The following is a 23,703-nucleotide window of genomic DNA, read 5'->3' as shown; positions in this document are numbered from 1 at the left end:
GAACTTTAACAATCAATATTAGAGCCATCATTTGAATACATCGATTTAAATAGGTACTTCTTGCATTGTTCTGATATTCATCATATATAAACAATAAAAATGACATAAGGCGCCAATATCGGTGAATAAATGGAATACGGTATGCATAAATTCACGTGATTTTTGCAATGCATAGAATGCCGCTCCTATCGAGTAGCAAATACCAGCATAAAGGAACCAAAGGAGTTCTTGGGTAGCAAAGTAAGATTTGATCTTCTGATAAATCAAAATAGTACTCCAGCCCATTGTGAGGTAGACGAATCCGCCAAATACTTTATCAAAGAAGAAATATTTCGAAATAATGCCGATAATGGTAAAGGTGACTAGATATGCCAAGATTCCATATCCATATATATTTTTGGCACAAAGAAGGACACATGGTGTGAATGCGCCTGTGATCTGAATGAAAATTGAGAAATGATCGATATAGCGGAAAAATCTCTTCCAAAACAGATCACTTGCATAATGATAAACAGAGGAGTTAAGCATCATTAATGAAAATGTGATCCCGAAAATTATCAATCCGAATTTCCCAATTGGGTCATCAAATTCCCAGCGGCAATAAACGAGATAACTGGTAATTGCAATACCTACTGGAATCATGATTGCGTGCGTTATGCAATTTGCGAGTTCTTCTCTATGAGATCTATCTGGAAGTGACTTCATCCACCAAAATTTTATACGAAGTTATTTGAAATGGGCCATTCAAAATTGATAAAGGAGGATTTTTAAACAATAATGAATGAATTTATTTAGTACCTTATATTTATTTGATGAAATCCATAAAAAAAATTTTATGCTTCTTTTGAAAGGGAAACAACGATTTGACACTTAATCGATGATGAATCATATACATGGTAAATCCCATAATATATATTGGAGAATTTTATCGTTGTAGTACATAATTTTTTTTTATTTACTATCACACTTTCGGTATTCATCCCTACTAATCGCGATAATTTTAATTCCCCTTTCATCGTTTTAACGTCCATCTTCTCAATTTAAAAATCGCCTGGAATTGACTTTATTGTATTTCATTTCAATATGAATATTATCAAGTAAATTTTCTCCAAGTACAGAATGAATCGGAAAACAATAGAGTTAAATCAATTAGATCTTACCATATCATCCTTGTTTATGGCAACTTCATTCTAATTTAATAAGGCATTACACATCAAATTTAATTCAATAATTCAATTATTTAAAATGTCGACTTGCTAACTTAATTATTACATAACGAATTAACCCTTCTAGTAAGAGTTGCTATAAACAATGGGTTAAGAAAATAAGGCAAGATGCAAAAATTTCAAATACTTTTTGTTTTCACTAGCATTAACAATACACTGGCCAAACTCATTTTTAAGAAAAAGATTAAATATAAACACTTATTTTGGAAATTTCTTCTGAATAATTTTCGAAACCATCAGATATCGAGAATTTTCTGTGTAACTCGGTTAAACTTGATTACAATTGTAAGTGATAAATGATAGTCTTTCATTAAAAAGATCATTAAGAAAAAAATTTAAATTATTATGATCATAATTTCAAAATAAGCGAGAAGTGAGAGATATTCACAAATAAATTTAATTGTCATATATGTGTGCCTTCATTTTGAGATATCAAAGCCGGAATTTGTGCAAAGGCTTTAAATATAGATTTCCTACTTACTTTTTGAAACCCATTTGAGTCTATGAAAATAAATTTTCTTTTGCAAAAGGCATCGTGGATCAATTCGAGAGCAAACAAACTGTCATCGACCCTTGGACTCTCAATCTTCGGATCTGGGCTTATGATCATTCCTGCTTGCAAATATGTATCAGTAATAACTGCTGTTGCTCTGCTCTTGCAAAATTTTGTAATTTTATTATTTTTAACAATGCAGCTCGTCAAAGATAATGAATATAAATTAGAATCAATAGCTACATAATTATCTGATATCTCACAGTACATTATAATATCAAATATAAACTTTAAAGGATTAGATGTAACGGAAAGAGAATCAGTAAATAATCTTCTCCCTGAAGAGATATTTTGAAATATGCAATGCTGAATAATTGCTTCTGATGCTTCAGTTCCAGGTCTATATGCTGCTTGATCTGAACTTCTGCATTCTGTCATATTATTATTAAATAATATAATGTGTCCAAGAGCGTGTGTTGCCAAAAAATATCCTTTTGTTGGGCTCTGGCCAATATTGAAATATGATGTCATGTTACAATGATCGATTGCTGAAGTACTATTCGATACAGTGATACCGTATGCTTGACCGCTATATCCTGCATACGCTGTGTCAAAGCATGATCCATATATTGCGACATTTCCTTCTGGTCTCCAATAAAATGCGCCACCGTTATGGTTGGAAGCTGTAGAATAGCAGTATTGAAAAACGGAAATATTTATGAAAATAGACATGGTCGGTTTTGTATTCAAAAATCGAATTGCACCTTTTGGAAACAACTGACTAAATAGAGAATCTACAATCAAATAACTTTTTGTTGGTGCATCACTAAAATAGTATTTGCCTTCCCAATGATTTTTCTCTTGATAAGAATTATCTCCATTTAATTCTTCCCATGAAATGATATCAGATGATGACAGCGCTAAGGATTTATGAAGGAAGGTTTGTGGTACCAAATCATTAAACTTCATTGAGACTTCTAGGGCTTTTCAGCCCATAAAATGGGTAAAAAAAAATAGTTTCAGAAAAATTCAGGGATAGTAAATGTGATTGTTCTGTTTATCTACCTATTTATTTATATTTTCTCAGCTCCAAATCTGTTACGCCCGTAGATATCCAGACAAATAGGTTTTAAGATTGAGAGAGATAAAAGTGACATAAAAATATGAGTGTTACAAAAACAACAATTACTGCACCTTCAGACTCCTTTGAAACAGCAGCTAGCTATCTTATCAACATAGAATTGCCAGGCATTGCTAAAAAAGATGTCAATATTGACATTTCTGAAAATATTATTTCAGTTAAGGCAGAAAAGAAAGGTCCATGCAAAGACTACACAAAGATTGACAGTGGCCGTGTATACGGTTCAATCGAAAGCAGCTGGAAGGTTCCAAAAGACGGTGATGCAGAAAAGATCACTGCCGCTCTTAACGAAGGTCTTTTAACAATTACAATTCCAAAAACAAAGAAGCGTGAAATTAAGATCAACCTTGAGTAAAGTTTAAAATTTGTAATTTTTTATAATTTTCACATCATTTTTTGGTAATTGATTAAAATAAACACAATGCTGCTCCACTAGGATGTAAATTACTAAAACTATCTAGTAATCACCCAAAAAAATAGCATCTGAATTTGAAACTTTGATTTTTATATCCTTGTTGGGGTTCTAATGTAATATTGATAGGAAGTATAATCAAAGATTGACAATGCCAACATTTATCGATATTTCAATTAAGATTTATATTATCAAAGACAAAGAAGAATAATATCAAGACCAACATGTATCAAAAGATAAAAATTTTGGTTGACAGTGCTAGTAAATGCATCACAAATGTTTAGATTTGTGTAAAGATCGAATTTTTTATAAAAATTAATACTTTATTATAAATAAAACAATATACATATTACATTTCTTCATCATTAAGGAAAATCATCTTGTAATTTTCCAAAAATATTTCGATATCAGCAATTAAATCTTCATTTGTTGTATTTTGAAGGATTTCTTCAAGGACATTGATTGTATCGTTATCATCAAACGATTTCAGAATCAATTCTCCTATTTCTGCGTTAGTTGTCGCGAACATAAGGATATTTGTGAGAGCAACAACGCATTTGCTTAAGAATGAACCAGAATCTAAACTAAGAAAGTCAGAAATCACGTCAATGAAGCCCATTTCCAAGAGTTTTATAATATAATCTCTGTTTTCATGCTTAAACACAGCAGAAATTGTCTTAAGAGCTCTCTCCTTGATATTAAATGGTGCATCTTCGATGGCTGAAAAGAAAAACTTAATTGTTTCTGATTCAAATAAATATCTTGCGAAAGAAACATATAAATTGCAGAGATCTGTGCACAAATCAATGAACATCATCATTGTTTCCTCATATTTATCATGAATTACGCTGAAAAATGGTGAAAAATCCCACTTTTCGAAAAATCTTGGATCTCCTGATGTAACTAATGTCTTTACAATGATGATAATGATTCTTTCGGTATTTTTATCATTATTTTGGAAGGAATTGTAAAGAATTTCAAGTGGAAACTCTTGAATCATAAGAATTGTTGTTTCTGATGAAAGAGTTAAGCATGCGTAGGCAGCATATAGCATGTTTGCACTAAATGTTTGTACCTGATGACTAATGCTAAGGATAAAAGTTGTCAAGTCATGTAAAATCTTTTGGAAAATTTCATCTTCATTATATTGAGGGAATATTGAGAACAAAACGGTGGCAATGAGCTTAATTGCCTTATCTTTAATCTCTATATCTATTTCATCGTTCAAAAGAACTTCAAAAACTTTATTTAATAAACCAGCTTTGAAAAATGTAATTGAACCTGGAATATTAGAATTAAGTATTGAATCATAGAAAGTAAATTGCAAAACTAAATCGTTGATGATAGGAAAGGCAACAGTTTCGTAGATTTCAAAAGCTTCTTCTGTTATAAGAGGTTCGAGATTTAAATCAATGAATGATGCAAGTAGAATGAGTGAATTAATGATGTTGATGTAGCAATTGGCGTATCCTTTATTACCTAAAACTGAAATGAAAAATCCAAGGAGATTTTTCTCCATAAACATATCTAATGGCTTTTCCTTGATGGTATGAAGGCAATTCAAGAATGTTTCAATGATTTCTGAGAGTTTTGTTGAGTTATTTTCTTCATAAGTGGAAAAAAGATCATTAATCACTATTTCAAAGCTAATTTCTTCTTCTTCGTTATGTTCTACATTGTTTGGATCGCGATCGTTATCTTGTTTCTCTAAAGATTCTTTATATTCCATTCTAAAATCTTTGACAAAACATCATTAGAAAAGTGACAAAATTTTAAAAATAATAGGTCGCGATAAATTCATCGATTGGACCGAATATGAATTTTTTTATCAGTGGTCTGCTGGGGACAAAAAGTGACAATTCAATATAATATTGGAGATGCAGAATAGAGCTCCATTCATTCAATGCTTACATAGTGAAAGTGTATCATGTTTGCCAGAGATGCAATTACCATGTCATTAAATAAAAAATTTTGATCATATTATAGGAATGCATTAATCTCGGGAATATGATCTTGTGAATTTTATTCCGAGAACAACTAACATCTAATTTAGTAATTTGAGTTACTTCTTCAAGGAAATTTCTATATAGAAAAACAATAATAAAGAAATAAATAAACTAACACATAACATATCATTTAAAATAAGATGAAAATGAACAATAGCTAATATATAATAACTAAGCATTCATGTAATTAATCAAAACAAAATTTAAGGAAATGTAACAACGCGCCATCTTTGACTTGGAGATCCTTTGTATTCTCTCAATACTATTATAGAACCTTTACTTAATGAAAGAGTCAAGCACAGATCATGTACATTTCTTATTGTCCCATCAGGATCAAAGAAAAATAACTGAGAAGATGTATGTGATGGTGCTGCAAAGAATAATTTTCCTGTTTCCGGGTCTGATTCAAGTACTTTTCCAGAATAAACGCTAACAATTTTATTTTCTTTGATTACGAACTGTTGAATATTCTTTTTCTTTAATTTTTGGCATACAATATTCTTTTTGTCTGCACTTTTACTGTCGGTTGAATCTATATACAATTCCTTCCCTTCATTAAGGGTGCACACGAGAGGATCATGTAAACTTCAGAATTTAGAACCTTATTTTTGGGCATTATCTTGGCTACCTATTTAGGCTCGAAAAGCAAAAAATATCAAAAAATACAACTTGACCCCATTATGACCCTTTCATGGAGTTAGTTTTTATCCGCTAGTATTTTCCCTTTGAATCTCTTTACAATTCGAAATCAAATTCAAAACTCAGTAGAAGAAAGGAAGAATCGACTTACTACGGTTGTAATACGAATAAATACATATATTTAATTATTTTTATTTACATAATAATTGTTTGAAGCTCATATTCCATCAAATTTTTAAATAAAAACAATAAAATGTTGAAAATGTTCATATATTTTAATAGGGTTTTGGCACTTTATTGAGGAATTACTACATACATAGTCGAACTGAACTTGATATTTTGAAATTTAAATTATTTATCAAAATTAAAATTTAACTTGAAATTTATAATTATTTAGTCATATTTTGCATAATTCTAAGTAGATTTTGTAAAAAATCAAGAAAGAAAAATTTTAACGTGCTTTATTTTTTCTTTTTTATAATAATACATATTATTATATAATTAACATATTCATAATGTTTCACCCTTTCAAAAATATAATCCTCCTCTCAAATAAACGTACATACGGGTGGCCTCTTTTTTCAAAAAATTAAAATTTGAAATTTTGGGCTCAAATATTAGAGATTTTTTCAACCTTCAACGATATATGTTGTCTATATCAGACCTCCTTTCTTTTTGATACTTAACATTGTTCCTAAATCTTAGCCGTTAAGGCTGTTCTGAAAATATTTTTTTTTCGAAAAAATTCGAAAAAAATTTTTAAAATTCAAAAATCCCTTAATTCCTGAGGATTTTGGAAAAAAGTTTTTACATGAACATGTGTATATTATATGAAGTATATTGATAAGGTAAAAATCAAATTTTATTGCATATTCATCGAGAAAATAAACTAACGAATCCCTCAAAATTGAGAGGGTAATCCTCCTCCTCTCAAATAAACGTACATACAGGTGCACCCTTCATGATATAAAAAGACATTCAATGAATAAAAAAGTGACAAAAATTTAAATGGGAAAACAAATTTGTAAAATTTGCTACAACAGAATAAAGAAGCCTGTACTTTTGAACTGTGGGCATGCCTTTTGTGCTTCCTGCGTGTATGACTTCTTAAAGAAAAACACGAAATGCCCAATTTGTCAAAAACCGATCAACCCGTCAAAAATTGTTTACATATTCCCCATTTCTGAGCACCAAGAACCAGATGATGACACAAGGTTTAACTTTGCAGAGGATTTCAGGAACCTTGCAACTTTAGAACCAAATAATAAACATTTAGTAATAAATGAAGACATATTTTCTGTCAGCATATATAATGATGAAGAAACTGAAGAGCAAATTACAATACAAGACGAACAAAATCAAAACAATGATTTGCACCTTGAAACTCAAGAAATTTTTGATGATTTACCTGATCAAAACGTAAACAATGATGCAACTCTAAATGAAAATGCTACCGGAAATGAAATTAATGATACTGAAAACCAAGAAATTCCTGACCAAATAGAAAATGAAGAAAATCAACAAGATATCAGACCAAATGAGGTAACAATAGGCTTACAATATACAAATAACTATACACAACCACAACAACAAGAAAATACAGAAGTAAATGAAAAATTAAACACGACATTACAAACAGATAGGCCTAATGACCCTTCAGAAGATTGTTCCGATGATCCCCCTATACAAAATAATACTTTCCAAGATAATCAAATAAGAATTGAAATTAATGAGGCTGAAGATCGAATTGATATCATTCCTCAGCCAAATCCCCAATTTCCAAATCGTAAGCTACAGCTACAAACGCTTTTACAAGAAGAAATCAAGAAAATAATTATGCCTCAATTAAAAACTAACTACGAGCTTGTTATCGAATACTATAAAAACCAAGAAGCAACAAATGATGACGATGAAAGAAGAAAAATCGATCCGAAATTAAGCATCGAAATTATTGAAAACGGAATTAAAAATGACAAGTCCCCACGACTTCCCAAAGAAGATAACTGGATTTTGTTTATATTCCAATCAATTTTCAGTGTTTCTTTTCTTGTATCTCTTACATCTTTTGGAATGACCGGTGCTGGCCCTGCAATTTTCTATGTGATCGTCACTTTATTCAATTCTATATTCCAAATGTTAATGTAAATTGTGTTTTTGTATAAATAAAAATATTATTAAATAAAATCATCTTTTATGAGCAAAACTTTAAAGTTCTGAATGAATATAGTAATAATTCAACTACGAATCATTGAAATTATTAAAAATTAAAATTTATAAATTTTTATCTCAGACTTTTAATAGATTTTGAACATCAAAAAACGGTTTACTCTAAATTCTATATATCTTTATTACAAATTAAACAATAAAATTATTAAATTAATCGTTCTTCTTTTCGAGATCAGACTTCTTTTTCACTGGTGCATCTTGAGCTTTATCGTCATCTTGTTTTTGTTGTTTGCAGGCAGGACAAGCTTCTGGAGCGTCTGGTTGACTGATCATGTAGCCAATAACTACAAACATGCCAATAATAGATACTACATGGTACCACTTCAAAGGTATTGAGGCAGATTCTGTTAGTTTCCGAGTAAATCCGATATTATATAATTCTTGTGAAGTATTATTCAAAATTACTAACTGCATTACGCCATTAGGTGCTAAAATTAATGAGAAATTGCAATCAGTATTCGGTATTGGACCACGAGTTTTTCTGGAAGAGTCAAAATCTTTAGTAAATGTAAAATTAACAAGATTTTCTTCAATGCTATCTGAAACAGAAGAAAATGATACCATTGTTTTGTTTTCATCTAAAAATCGTGCAATAAATTTTCTGAATAAAACGTTTGAATTAGAATCTGTTACATTGTATATGCTGAAAAACACTTCGTTCCCGACATTCTTTCTATATGGTTTCATGTAAAGTGTTTTTCTCTTTTCAACATTGTTTCCATTTTGATAATAATGGTCAACATCAACATACCACTGTCCTGTCATAAATTCCTGTGGATCTAATATCGGAGGGTATGGATTTAGTCTGCTTTTGAAAGCCAGCCACTTAGAAGAAATCGCTTGAAGCATTTTTTTTTACAATTTTTTGAAATGAAAATGGTTTTATGCCATTTTCCATCAAGAATTCAACGAATATTTTAATGGAGAATGCGAACGTGTTAAAAATGGCACATACCCAGATAGCAAAAGATACTGTATTGAAGAGTGTTTCTTTGAAGATCTCAACAACCGTGCAGTTTATTCAACAAGTACTTCTAAATTTCTTTTTGAAGATAGTACATTTGTTAGTGTGTCAAACCCATCAGAGTATGGTGGTGCAGTTTACACTCAAAGTGGTGAAGTTGTTCACAACCGAATTTGTTCATTCAACTGTTTTACATCAAACTGGGGACAGTATTGCTATAGCTGTACATCATCTGGATCATTCAAGAATTATTTCATTGAAAGCACTTTATCAAGACCTTCTGCAAATACAATTGGAGGTGCACCAATACACTTTGTGTATGGAATTGAATTCTTAACAAAAACAAATATTTCATATTTTAAAACAAATACAAGATGTGGATACCAATTTGAATTAGGACAACCAGAATCAAATTCCACATATAATTCAATCATAAATAACACATCAACAGATATATACTGTTTAAGAAACTAAGTTTTTTCCACTCTAAAAATCATTCGATGTAGCATCATTAATAACTCAGTAAAAGATCAAGTTATCAACAATGATAGATGTAATCCATTAACAGTTGAAGAATGTAACATTATTGATAACTCAGGAACTAATACATTTTATATACAAAATTCAGGTCAAACAAATGTTTTTAATTGTTATCTTAGAAATAATGAAGCAACATCAGGAAATGTTATATTTAGTAACAGATACGACGAAGAAATCAAAAACGAAATCAAACATCTTTCCACGGCTCTATGCCAAGCAAAAAATCCAATTTTAATCAATCGGCAAACAATTTCAGATGATTATGAAATTATTAATTTATTTTCATTTTTTATTTTATTATTTTCAATTTATGACCAATTTTCATTTTATATTGAAACCAATAAACATGAAGTTTACAATCGACACTCTCTTTTTGACATATTCAACTTTAAATATCTCCTTTCTTTTTTCTTCAAATAAAACTAAATCTTATTTCATATTTTTCCTTGACGTAGATCATATGAAATAGCTATCAATGGAAAAACAACAATTTTTTCTTGATTTTTCTGGAGGAATAATTCAGAATGAGATATTTAACGTCATCAGAACCACTCAAATCAATTCAGAAGGTTTTTATTACTTTCACGATTAGTTATGAAATGATTTAGATTAAATTTCAGAATTTTAAGGAACATAACTTAAAACTAGTGTGAACATTCACTTAAAATGATTAAGAACTATAGTTAATAAAGATGTTTGGAGTTTTTAATGAATCCAATCAATGCTTTATAATAAAAAATCTTTGAATAAATCAATAAAAAAAAGTTTTCTTTTTATAAAATATATATATAAACATTTTCTTCTCTAATTTCTCCTTCTCTTTCTTTGTCTGTTGGACTGTTGTTGCTGCTCATTCTCCTGTTGTTCTGGTTCGTTATTCTGAGCGAATCCGTACGTGAACTGCTGCTGCATCGGAGGCTGGTTCTGGCCGACGAAAACATGTTGCATCTGAGGAGGAGCAGTTCCAAATCCGGTGAACGGAGACTGCATTCCGTAACCGAATTGTTGCTGTCCGAACTGAGGAGCGAATCCGAACTGTTGCTGTGGTTGCTGTTGTCCGAATCCGAACTGTTGTTGCTGTCCAAATCCAATCATCTCCTGCTGTTGAGGAGGATGTTGTTGGCCAAACCCAACGAATTGCTGTGTTTGTTGTGGCGGAATCTGTCCAAATCCAGTGTTCATCTGTTGGAACTGAGGCGGCATCTGCAGTGTTTGTTGTTGTGGAGGAGGAACTTGTTGTGATAACCGTGGAGGCATCTGAAGAGTCTGTGTCTGAGGAGGAGTTTGTTGTGAAATGTGTGGAGGCATCTGCAATGTTTGTGTTTGTGGAGGAATTTGCGAAATTTGTGGTGGCATTTGCAACTGTTGATTTAACTGTGGAGGCATCTGAAGTTGTTGAGTTTGTTGTGGAGGCATCTGAAGTTGTTGAGTTTGTTGTGGTTTGTAATCTTGGAACTGAGGAGGCATCTGGAACTGGTTGAAAATGTGTTTCTTTTGTTTCTTCTTTGAATGTGTTTGTTGTTGTTGATTTATCTGTGGAGGAATTTGCAATTGTTGAGGTTCTTCTATCTTTTCAATTGGTTTGAACTCAAATTCCTTCTTTTCTTCAACAATTTCTTGTATTTCAACAACTTTTTCTTCTTCTTTTGGTTCTTCTTTGACTTCTTCAGTTGTAACTGGTTGTTCTTCTGCTGCAGATTGTTTTGTGTCGATTTTAGAAATGTCATCTGCGAACAAAACGACTTTTTCGAGAGAAAACAGGTAATCTTCAACAGATTTTTCAGAAATTCCAAGAGAACTCCTCAATTTCGCGAAACTGACTAAGAAAGACTTGGCTGTTTCTCCATAAGGAGCAAACGTCGAGATCTTTCTAGAAGAAATCCATTCGTTCAAATCAGAGAACAATTTATACAACTTCATTGCATTCGGTGGGAAATCATTGATGTTCTTGACTTTCATCATGAAAACAAGTGGTAAAAATTGATCACAGTAACTCAAACAATCTGACATTGACTGGCAACCGTTTGACATGTCAGAACCGTCAAAAACTGGCAGATTTACTTCATCAAACTTCATTTGCGGCAAAGTGAATTTCTGGAAGACAAAATCAATGTCATCGGCATGACCGTTTACAATTAATTTAAGGTTAACTGTAAATGGAATTTCTTTGTCAGCAACAGTGAAAACTCCATTGATTGGTTTAGAATCTGTGTTGATTTGTTCGAGATTTATTATGAACAAAATAAAATCATCTTTGATTGTCGTGTTGATCAAGTTCTGGTCGTTTTGATTCTGGCATTTGACATTCAAATACAAAAACTGGAAAACACCGATAACCTTAATTTGTAAAATAAGGTTTTTGGCAGTTTTATTTACATTTTGACATGAAATGTAAATAAAGTTGAAATTAGGCAAAACTTTCTCTTGATCCAAAATAACTTTCGGAATAAACTTCGTCTGAACATTGAAATGCAAATTATCATATGTTTTCGGTGTCGGAATCTTTGGGATTTCAATGTTCTGCAAGTTTTGTAAGTTTTCGTCAATAACTCTCGATCTGGAATTGATCTTCTCTTTGTCTTTGTTCAAATTCTCCATTTGTGAACTCAACTCTAAAAGTTTTTTGACATTTGACTTCACTTTTCCAAAAGTGACATTTTCTGGATCGATTTCTTTCATTTTTTGGCAGAAATCTTCAGGAGAAAATGTTTTGACATTGAAAAGTGCCAAAATTTTATTCAAATTGTACTTTCCAATGAAAATGTTTTCTTCTTTAGTCTGTTTCACGAGATCCATGAGTTCGTTGTATATTTTAGTAAATGTCTTCATGTCAGTTTTTGCCGGTTCTTTGACAATTTTTGCCAATCTTATTTTGACAAATTTTGGAGAACAATTTTCGAAGACATACATTGATCTGTCCAAACCAGGCGTGAACCACATCAAATACGGGTTATTTTGGATTGGATACTTGAAGTATTTTCCTGTCTTGTTGTTCACAACCTTTAGGATTCCTTTAGAATGATATAACAACTCAAATTCATTGTAATCACCGTAATTATCACTTGCATTCTTTACCATTTCGAAGAACTCGAGTTTGTCAAGTTTTATTGAGTCGATTTCTGCAGATGGTTTCATCATGACTTGTGGAACTGTTTTGAGGATTCTTGATACATGTCCGGAATATTCAACCCATTTAGATCTGATTGTTTTGTCTTTGATTTCTTTGATCTCATGTTTGATGTCATTTTCAATGTCACTTTTTACTTGCATAACCTTATTTTGTAAATCATCAATTTTTGATTGTAATTCAACCAAAGGAGAGTTTTCTGATGTTTCTTCTTCACCCAAATAACCCTTTAGTTTGTTGAAGAAATGCAACATTGGATTTGCGACAAAAGTATTGTCAGCAATTTCGTTTTTATCAATGTTATATGTCTTCAAAACTTCGGAGAAATATCTTGGAAGATATTTGCTGTAATTCTCTTTTTCTGACCAATCTTTGATTTGCAGCAAAGAAACATTTATCAAATTCTTGTTCTTGTAGTCAGAATAATTCATCAAGAAGTATTTGTTCGAATTACTTATTGTCTTTTGACGTTGCAAGTGCATTTTAGAGAAAATCTCACGTGCTTCCAAAGCTGTTTTGATGATGTTATCAATGTTCTTGTCAACAGTTATTTGGTTGATCTGATAGTTCTCAAAATTGTTTTCTTTCAAAATTTGGATAAATAAATCTTTGCATTTCTCTGAGTAGTATTCAATCAAATTGATCTTGTTCTTCTCGTTCAAATTGGAAATATATGCTTCATCAAATAAGTTCACTTCACTTATTTGACCGTTTAATATTTCACTTTCTTGTAAACTGTCAAAAATATTCATACTTGAGAACAATCTGAAAACAATCAATCCGACAGTGAGTTTCTCCATGTTCAAGCTCTCAACGAAATAAGACAAACTTGGGTATTTCTTCATCAAAAGATAGTGAACAGGAACTTTCTTGTATTCCTTGTTTTTCAGCTCTTTGATGTCATCGAAATAGATGATTTTCTCATCATTGAATGTCTCGATTTGGTCACAGAACTTCCTAAGTTGATCAAACTCTGGAAGTGGTTTCTTGCCAATCATCTTCTTAACGTCTTTGACAAAACCGTTAAATGAAGTGAATTTTGACGGTTTGTACTTCCGAAAACCGTTTACATTTGACAAGAATGGGAACAACTTTGTGCAATGGTCGAAGAACAATGAGAAAGTCTGTTTAGGAAGAACGATTTCCTCATTCAAATCATATGTATTAATCAAATCAAACAATTGAGAAATTGACTCTGATTTGAGAGATTTGTAAGTCATTGCTGTCATGTTCAATTTCGTGAGGAGATGTCTTGGATTGAAGAGATCTGGATATGCCTCGTATACTTTGAATAATTCATCGTATGTTTGTTTCTCCAAATCATCTAAAAATTGGCACTTATCTTTCGACAAAAACTCAGAAATATTTTGAAAAGCATCTGGATAAATTTTGATCATCTCGTAAATGGCGAAGAAATCATAATTTCTGCATTTTTCAATCAACGACAAATCATGGCTGAATTTAACAAGTGGTTCCAACCATCCGATATCGAATTCAGCATTATTTATCTCATTTAATTTAACTTTCTTGAATTCTTCTGTATAACTATTTGTCACTTTTTCTTGTTGAATTTCTGACAAATTGACAAGTTTTGTCAAAATATAAGGTGGTGTTTGATTGATGTTTACGAAACCATTATCAATGAAGTACTTGATGATCTCGTAATTATTCTTCTTAGAGGAAATAATTGAATCGAAAAGTGACATGTAATAACTTGGTCGAGTGGTCATGTCACTTTTTAGAGCTTGTTGGAACTGAGTCATTACGTTGCAGTCGTAACCATCGAATTCCTTCTTGAAATCGAAATTCATGAACATCTCGTAATCACTCCATTCCTTGACTTCTTTTGCAATTGCATCGAAACTGCTGTTTTTCGCAATGACAATGAAATTATATAATTTGGTCATGTACTTGATCCAGTTATCAAGGAACATCTCGTCTTTCTTTGTCGCTAATTCAGTGAGTGTTAAACATTCATTCTGAATGGCAGACGGTTTTGGCGGTTTATGATCGTACAAAATGTAAATGAAAATTGACAAAAATTCTCTTTGATAATCATCACTTACAGTAGAAATTCTGGAATTAATAATATCCATGAATTTAGTAGATATGGATTTCTTCAAGTTCGTGTTGTTCAAAACATTGATTGTTGAGAATGCCCTGATTATGATATGTGCAACCGATAATTGCGGTTTTGCCAAAATTGAGTAAAATTCTTCTCTTGTTGGTTGTTTCAATCTCTGCAAGAAAAGATGGCTCAAAGCGTAATGGTTGTAATCAACAGGTTCTTTGAAATAGTTGTATTCATTTGGTGTTTCTATTTCAACATTCTCTTGTTGCTTTGGTTTGTAATCATTGATATTTACACGAATTAATTTTGACACTTTTTCTGGAGACAATTTTGCGTTTTGTATGAAAACATCGATGTCTTCAGGTATCTGGAGAACGATGTCTATTGGAATTGCAGTCCATATCTTTCCAATGATATCATAAACACATGTATTAAGATCATTGAATTCATTACCAAACTCATTCAATTTTTTGACAACATTTTGTTTGAACAACAAATTTGGTTGGTTCTTTAACTGTGTGTAATAATATAGTTTGTATTCGTTTTGTATCTCGTCGAGTGCTTTGTAGTCTTTGTTATAGATAGACAACATGATTTTCAACACTTCTTTCTTGGAATAATTAGAATCAGTTCTATCTTTAAATAACAAATACAAAGCAGACAAATGCATTGATTTCGCTTTTTCTATCAAATAGCAGAAATAGCTGTATTTGGAAAGAATCAACAAATAGTTGTATTCGTTTGGATTCTGTTGTACAACATTCTTACAAATGTCAGAAAACTGTTCTTTCAAAGGAAAACTCAATACAGATTTAGAATTTTCCAAAATAACTTTGTAGAATTCATATGATGTTTCATAATTATGAATTTCATTAAACCATTTGATTGTTGCATCCCATTCCGCTGATTTATAGAGTTGTGAGATTTCATCAATGAATTTCTTCTTTTGTTTCTTGAGATCTTCGACTTTCCTCTTCAATTCATTCTGGAATTTTGTGAAGAATTCTTGAATTTCCCAGTCATCTCTGAATATAGTGAAATTGAATCTCAACAATGTATCAATATCACTAGCTAATGTGATTTGTTTTGCAATCTTGCTGAGATCACTTGTCTGTAATTGGTAGCTGTACATGTAGACAATTGACACCCAATCAAAGAATTCTAAGCATGGATTTAAATCAATTCTTTTTGTCAGATATTTGAAGGCTTCTGACACGTAATGTGGCAAATCATAGTTATTTCTTGGTTCTGAACCCAAAATTGACATCAATGCGAAATAGCTTAATTCCAAAGTGAATGTCATCTTGTTATCCTGATCTTTACCTTCGTATTTAAGTATTGATTCATTGAATTCTTTGCATTTAGGTATCAAAGCATCGAATTGCCTGTTAATTGATGGATCTCTTGGTAAAGCTTTTGGATTGGAAATGATTCTAAATATAATGACAGCCAAAGTTATTTTGTCTTCAAACAAATGTGTGTTGATGATGTTCTCGTAACTGAAGAAGTGATTTCTCAGCCATTTGCCAATAGGATAGAAATCAAATTGTCTGTGTAAATATGACCAAACATCAGGTAATGGTTCATCCATTTTTACAGGAGTTTCTATTGTTTCGCAAACAAGTTTAAACCGTTTGAAACTAGAACTCTCTTGGTCTTTAACTAAAGGAGAAATAATTTCAAAGTATTGCTTGAAATTGTAAACTTTTGACAAATCAATGCTCTCAAATTTTTCAATACTTTGTAAAGCTTTGAAACCTTTTTGAGCAATTTTATGGAACAAATTGACATTTTTCGGAGGAAAGATTAGATCAGAGTCCATAGCGTAATTATCCATAAGATAGCATGCGTATTTATACCATGAATCAGGCACAGACTTGAAATTCGATCTCAATTTATCGAAATTTCCAAGCCATAACTTGTCAACGAGTAATTCAGGTTTTTCTTGATATTCCTCGTAAACTTTCATTGTCGCGTAATCTTCCAATTCACCAATTTTCGTTTGATCTCCTTTCAACAATATTGCATCAGCGAATTCCAAGTATTTCCTATCAATAACAATCAATTGGTCGAAAGCAAGAACTGGGTAATCTTTTAGATCACTTATTAATCGACAAACAAAGGAATATTTGACAATTGGTTCTATCCAATTTATTCCGGAAAGTGGACTTTTGTCATTTTCATCGTATTTGTAAAGTCCTTTTATGTCAACTTGCGGATGGTAATTAACTGATTGGTCTCTTATGTCTGTGAACTGTTTCAACAGCTTGTCATCAACGTTTTCATTGATTAGACCGTTTTGCTGGTAACGTTGTATGACTTCATAGTTATGTTGTTTGTCATTGATGATTGCAATCAGTTTTCTGTAGTTGTACTGTGGGATATTTGATAATTCTTGTTTGATCTTCTCTTGGAACTGGATGAAATCGGATGCAATGGGTGATCTCTCCGTGAAATCCATTAAAAGATACTTCTCCAAGGCTAATTTGTCTTCTGTTTTGGAGATTAACTCATTTAGATCTTTCGTTTGGTATTTCTCCATGTCTTTGTACAAGTAATCAACAAATATGTACCATTTGTCGATCTGGTCGCAGTTAACAATGACTTCGTGCCTCGAAATTTCATAAATTTTATGAGATAATTTGGAAAAGTAGGGAGATGGAGGTGGCAAATCACAGAACATGGATAAGCCCATAACTGTGTTGCAGTTTTCTGTAATGGATAATGTTCGTTCGTTTGGTTCAAATTTGACATAAGGAATGAAACCTTTTTTAGTGGCAGCGAGGGCTGGTATTGTGGTAAGGAAGTCATAGAGTTTCTTGTCGTTGATTTCTGTGTTGATATCTCCGGATTCAAGGATGTTTTTCTGGTATTGAACACGAATTAGCTTTCCTTTGATAACTGTGAAGAGTAGATTGCTGAAATCTTGACGTTTTGGATCTTTGGACTCAACAATTGCCTTGCATCCAAGCAAAGAAGGTATTTTTACGGCAAGATCGAAAATTACGTAATAAAATGATGGACTCTTGATGACAGAGTATGGATTTGAGGCAATGCGTAATGACCACTTCAAAAACTTACCGATAGTTTGGCAATTGGCAAGTTTTTGGATTGAATAGATATCAAAGTAGTAATATTTGAAATTCGCGAATAGCTCTGTGTTCATTGATAGGTAGAGAAAACACTTAGTAACGTTCTTGTAGTTGTTTGACTCTGCCAGAGATAAAACGGATAAAATTACGTTATGGATTGAATAAATATTAGTAATTTCACTGACTGGCTTCTCAGCAAGATCGGCAAAACATTCCTCGAAGTCTGATATTTGATAAGTTTTCAGACTTATGATTTTTTTCAGTAAAATCTGAAATAGGATCATATTAGTCCTACAATAGGTAACAAGATCTTTAATAATAGATTTAGTAGTTTCAATACCTCCAATTTGGGGACGCTGTGGTTGATATTTTTCGTTTTGGCCCATATTAGAGATTTTGATGTTTGTCACTTTTATGATGTGCGAATTCAACTGAATAAATGCTCATTTTTGATTGAATTTTGAGCATATTAAAAGATATGGTATTAATTGTTTAATAGCTTTAATTCCACAAGAGAAGATTGCAATTTTAACTGAAAAAATATGAGTAAATTTTATTAGATTTGATTTTGTACTAGAAAATAGTCTATCAGTTTATTGTTTGAGCATATTTAATGATTTAAGCTAGTCCAGTAGCATACTATTTAAAAAAAAATCATTTTATATAATCACATATTTCGATCGAGTCTAACAGTATTAATACATATATAGCACATGTTGTTTGTTCTTTTAAGTCTAAGATTGCTCTATTCTTTCCCATTAATGATATTAGTGTCCGGCCAAACGAAGCCCATTGTTAATGTCTAAAATATTCAAAATATAGTGTTATTTTGTTATCAATGATATCCAAAGATTTGGAAAATTGAAAATTTGAGAGCATATCACGTTTTAGCCATTTAAAACCAGAAAATCAAGATCTATATATGATACTTATCAATATTAATAAATATGTCTCTCAAAATTATTGACTGACTTGGATTCAATATAAGCATGCCCTATAGACGATAGACCACCTTCAGAAAAGTACATTTAAGGCTACTATATTGAGAACCTAAAATCAGGATAATTCATACATTTGAGTTCTAATAAGGTTGTTTTTGTGATGTTTAGCCGGTTATCTATGATGCCCAGAGATATAGAAAATTGAATTTAAATGACGATAAAATTTGATCAAAATTTATAATGCATCACAAGCAATCTGAGATATGGGAAGAGTATGGCTTTTTCGAAAAATTTGTATTAAGATATATGTATAAAATTGATCCTTTATCATTTGGTAAATGGCCAGAACGTAAATTATCAAATTTCAAAAAGAAGAACGAAGTAAGAAAAAAACATGAGTACTTTCTCTTTATTCATTTATCTTTCGCATTCGAAGAGACCTTTCCTGGTTTGTACACTAAAACACTCTGGAAAGCAAAACAATATCAATTCAGAGCTGGAACAAACATCGATTTGAGATACTATCAAGCTTTCAAAACCTATATGAAACATGTTTTCATACCACGACATAAAGGAATTTTGTCTGAAGATGAACTAAAGCGTGTCCAAGAAGATGTTGATAAAGCTAAAAGGGAAGACTTTTTGATCAGAGATCCAGACACACATGAAATGGCTCTTTACAATCTTGAAACTCTCCATAGATTGTCAATCGCTATCAGAGATGCTTGGCATCCTATTTTTGGAACTTATTATATTGGAAATGAGCCGGATCGAGTGAGTGAAATGATAGAAGATGATGATTACGAACATCTATGGTACAGAGATATTTTAGATGGGAAAATATAATGTAAAAATATTTTCTACTATTTTTTTCAGCAAAACTAAAATTCTCAGACATACGATTATTTTTGATTCAAATGCTGTTCGGCATTAAAAGCAAAAATAATCATATATCTGAGAATTACGCTTTTCCGACATTTTTGGGTCGCTTCACGCCCCTGACAAAACGTCGAAAAAGTGTAAATTTTCTGAAAACATCAAAAGAAGTCGAAAAGAATTAATATAGGCTATCTTCAACTGATTTATAGAGAAGAAAAATCCCTCACTCCAACAGTTGAAAGTTTTTCATGGAGAGAAGAATGCTTAAAGTTGTAAAATTACTATTATTGCCAATCGAAAAGAGTATTTTTCCAAAATCATTTGATCTAAATTGAGATCTTCGGAAATTTATGAATCAAAGAATCCTTAAAAAGCTATAATAGAATTATCTAAGAAATAAAATCCTTCTCATTTATATTGTCCTATTTACAGATTTTTCTTTATGTTTTCAGAACCACCTTTCTATCAAAATTGACGATTTTGATAGTAAACAAGATAAAACTAATGGTGAAAAACAACAAGAGAATAATCTCTGGAAATATATGACGGAAAGCAGGTCGATACAGAAAAACACGCATTTGTTAGTGAAATGTTGCCAAGTCAGATTAACTATTCTGAGATTGAGTATAACTATTCAGATTGAGTTAATTTATTCGTTTTGAAATTAAAGCTTAATGGAATTAGTTTCATGTATCACCGAGATTCAGATAAAAATTTTAAAAATTTTTTGTCGAAGTCTAAAAAATTTCTTTGAGAAAAAAACATAGCACACATTTGCACACATTTTGACACTTTTTCTGACAAGCATCATTCAAATTTGAAGAAAAACCTCTAAATTTCATTCAAATTTCTGTCAAAATGTGTGCAAAATTGAAATAGGCACACATTTTGACATACGATTATTTATATACGTTATTTTAATGGTTTCAGAGAAATCTTCGTTACACATTATTGAAGATTACTCAATATTTAAGTGAATGACTCACTACCACCTGTTTAGAAAAATGGTAGCATAAAATCCAAATGTCACATATATTATTTCTTATTTCATACAAATAAACTTACAATTATAACCTCAACTTGTTTGCAAAGCAGAAACTCAATATAAGCAATCGATCAGTAGTGTATTTAAAAGTCGAATTTAAATTTAAAAATTTATAATCTTATTTCGGAACCAAATAGTATAAATTTAGGACAAAAAGCTACGTGGTGTTGATAACAACTATTAAAATTCAAATATTACTACCATGAACAATACAATGGCTCATATTGATAATTGATAAACGTGCATATAAATTGCATATATCATCAATGTCATTAAGTAAAATACATGTATATAAATAGATTAGAAATATTTTTCGGTTAGAATTAAAATCTATGTAATAAAAAATAAGTTATAAAAATAAATACCGAATTTTTATTTGTAATATAAACTGCTACAATATGCTAGTGTATACAAATGTATTTGTCGTATTGATTTGAAAGATCTTCAACATGGTTCAGATCTAAATTTGAAACTCGTAAAATAAAGCGAATCTTTATTTGTAATATAAACTGCTACAATATGCTAGTGTATACAAATGTATTTGTCGTATTGATTTGAAAGATCTTCAACATGGTTCAGATCTAAATTTGAAACTCGTAAAATAAAGCGAATCTTTATTTGTAATATAAACTGCTACAATATGCTAGTGTATACAAATGTATTTGTCGTATTGATTTGAAAGATCTTCAACATGGTTCAGATCTAAATTTGAAACTCGTAAAATAAAGCGAATCTTTATTTGTAATATAAACTGCTACAATATGCTAGTGTATACAAATGTATTTGTCGTATTGATTTGAAAGATCTTCAACATGGTTCAGATCTAAATTTGAAACTCGTAAAATAAAGCGAATCTTTATTTGTAATATAAACTGCTACAATATGCTAGTGTATACAAATGTATTTGTCGTATTGATTTGAAAGATCTTCAACATGGTTCAGATCTAAATTTGAAACTCGTAAAATAAAGCGAATCTTTATTTGTAATATAAACTGCTACAATATGCTAGTGTATACAAATGTATTTGTCGTATTGATTTGAAAGATCTTCAACATGGTTCAGATCTAAATTTGAAACTCGTAAAATAAAGCGAATCTTTATTTGTAATATAAACTGCTACAATATGCTAGTGTATACAAATGTATTTGTCGTATTGATTTGAAAGATCTTCAACATGGTTCAGATCTAAATTTGAAACTCGTAAAATAAAGCGAATCTTTATTTGTAATATAAACTGCTACAATATGCTAGTGTGTACAAATGTGTTTGTACAAATGTATAACTCTTTGTCAATTGTTATGGCACCTTATAACTTAAAAATCATTTTCATTAACAAATATAAAAAGTGACAATTAATATTTTCATTAAATGCATATTTAATTATCAAAACAATGTCGATTTAGCTTGAATGTTCATTATAAATGTGTAAGTTTAGGAAAACAAAAAATAATTAATTCTCGCAAAGAAACTTATTTTAAAAGAACCTAAACAAAAGTTCATATAATAATAAATCTAAAAATAGATATTAATTTAAACGAAGATAATGAGAGAATGGGGATGTTGTAAAACAATGAGACTTAATGATCAAATAATTAAAATAATAAAATTAATTAAATAAATGCACAGGTGTTGATAAAGTTTTTGATTTATTAGATAAAATATCAAAAGAAACCATTGGAACATATAAAATTTTGTGTGATTGTGGTTTCATTATTGAAGATACCAATAATGTTTCATATGAAAGAACAGCACCGAAGGAAGACGAAGTGGAAAGGTCTATACCATTCGTTATTAAGAATATAAAAGATATGAAAACTTATAAACATTATATTTATTCATTTATTTCAGAAAAAATGGAAGCAACCCATAAAACATCTTCTCATCATTTTATAGCTATTCATACATTCCTTTTCAAAGTTGTGAAATTAAATAAGACAGGAATTAGATTTAATGTATCAGGGTACGCATTCTTGAGTAAATTAAAATGTATTCGTCACGTCGCAAATGATAAAAATTTATGTGTTCTTAATTCATTTTATGGGCTTTAAAAAATAAACTTTATTTTTATTTATTTTTTAATTTTTTATTCTTACATAAATGAACAAAAACGGAACAGCTAAAATGAATGATAATCAAAATAGAGCAGAAGGTAGAAGGTTATTTAAACGCTTCTATAACATTCCTGATGGTGTTAATCCTAAAACTCGTAGAAGTTATTTAAATGAAGCAATAGATTCATATGAAGGGTTTGACATTTCATCAGAAAGTGAGAGATTAGCGAGAATGTTAAATGTTAATATTGATTTCTATTATTGTGATCCTCAACCAGAAGACGTGGACATAAATATCAGTGGTTATTAGCTCATAATTTGCAGGAATATTATCAACCGACAAGATATTATATTACTTTTGACTTCGAAACATTAGAGACTAAAGAAGAATTACAACTTTCTGAGTGTGCAACTTTGAACGCTTACTTAAAACCATTCATGGTATCATCAACGGTTAAATTAAATGATAAAACATATACGAGGAATTTTTGCTTAACTTCGAGTGATTCTTTTATTTCTGATTGGATTGAGTTTTTATTTTCAACCTGTTCATTAGTTGCTAAATCAAATATTGAACAATATGAAGAATTAATGAAGTCGCAAACGGACCAAACGGCGGGGACTTTGTCTCATACATTAAATGAAAAACAGAAGGAAGCATTTAAAGAACTTCTAGATGAGGAATTCAATAAAGTGAATATCATAGGTTTTAATTCGGGAAAGTTTGATTTAAATTTAATTCTTCGTGATTTAAACACTGCAAAATGGAAAATAAAATCAATGCTGGGTTCATCTTCACAATTTAAGCAAATCATTGTAAAGAAAACAAACGTTCCATATGAATTGAGA

At 30.8% G+C, this 23,703-nt stretch overlaps 7 protein-coding genes across 7 annotated transcripts, besides 3 other annotated features; 3 read left to right on the top strand and 4 right to left on the bottom strand.

Annotated features, from left to right (window-relative positions):
* Positions 1–45: 45 nt before the first annotated feature.
* TVAGG3_0617230 (cytolysis) lies at positions 46–705 on the bottom strand (the record flags this gene model as incomplete). Its single annotated transcript, XM_001319371.1, has 1 exon — positions 46–705. One exon carries the CDS (start codon positions 703–705, stop codon positions 46–48), a length of 660 nt encoding a protein of 219 aa, XP_001319406.1.
* Positions 706–823: 118 nt separating this feature from the next.
* On the top strand, positions 824–3,545 carry TVAGG3_0617220 (response to heat; the record flags this gene model as incomplete). Its single annotated transcript, XM_001319372.2, has 1 exon — positions 2,883–3,215. One exon carries the CDS (start codon positions 2,883–2,885, stop codon positions 3,213–3,215), a length of 333 nt encoding a protein of 110 aa, XP_001319407.1.
* Positions 3,546–3,602: 57 nt separating this feature from the next.
* Positions 3,603–5,109, bottom strand: TVAGG3_0617210 (armadillo (ARM) repeat-containing protein family; the record flags this gene model as incomplete). The annotated part of the gene is made up of 1 exon (XM_001319373.1): positions 3,622–5,001. The coding sequence occupies one exon, from the start codon at positions 4,999–5,001 to the stop codon at positions 3,622–3,624; it is 1,380 nt and encodes a 459-aa protein (XP_001319408.1).
* Positions 5,110–5,837: 728 nt separating this feature from the next.
* Positions 5,838–6,875: a mobile genetic element.
* Positions 6,876–6,925: 50 nt separating this feature from the next.
* On the top strand, positions 6,926–8,062 carry TVAGG3_0617190 (RING/U-box family; the record flags this gene model as incomplete). Its single annotated transcript, XM_001319374.1, has 1 exon — positions 6,926–8,062. One exon carries the CDS (start codon positions 6,926–6,928, stop codon positions 8,060–8,062), a length of 1,137 nt encoding a protein of 378 aa, XP_001319409.1.
* Positions 8,063–8,204: 142 nt separating this feature from the next.
* Positions 8,205–8,999, bottom strand: TVAGG3_0617180 (uncharacterized protein; the record flags this gene model as incomplete). The annotated part of the gene is made up of 1 exon (XM_001319375.1): positions 8,294–8,992. One exon carries the CDS (start codon positions 8,990–8,992, stop codon positions 8,294–8,296), a length of 699 nt encoding a protein of 232 aa, XP_001319410.1.
* A 1,413-nt stretch (positions 9,000–10,412) lies between these two features.
* On the bottom strand, positions 10,413–18,330 carry TVAGG3_0617170 (nuclear chaperone required for maturation and nuclear export of pre-60s ribosome subunits; the record flags this gene model as incomplete). Its single annotated transcript, XM_001319376.1, has 1 exon — positions 10,452–18,323. The coding sequence occupies one exon, from the start codon at positions 18,321–18,323 to the stop codon at positions 10,452–10,454; it is 7,872 nt and encodes a 2,623-aa protein (XP_001319411.1).
* A 597-nt stretch (positions 18,331–18,927) lies between these two features.
* Positions 18,928–19,045: a mobile genetic element.
* Positions 19,046–19,118: 73 nt separating this feature from the next.
* TVAGG3_0617140 (uncharacterized protein) lies at positions 19,119–19,751 on the top strand (the record flags this gene model as incomplete). Its single annotated transcript, XM_001319377.1, has 1 exon — positions 19,119–19,724. The coding sequence occupies one exon, from the start codon at positions 19,119–19,121 to the stop codon at positions 19,722–19,724; it is 606 nt and encodes a 201-aa protein (XP_001319412.1).
* A 758-nt stretch (positions 19,752–20,509) lies between these two features.
* Positions 20,510–22,418: a mobile genetic element.
* The last annotated feature ends 1,285 nt before the right edge of the window (positions 22,419–23,703 follow it).

This window comes from Trichomonas vaginalis, chromosome III, assembly GCF_026262505.1.
Source record: "Trichomonas vaginalis G3 chromosome III, whole genome shotgun sequence".
Lineage (NCBI taxonomy): Eukaryota > Parabasalia > Trichomonadida > Trichomonadidae > Trichomonas > Trichomonas vaginalis.
The sequence above is the reverse complement of the archived record's forward strand: the minus strand, read 5'-3'. Positions and strand labels throughout refer to the sequence as shown.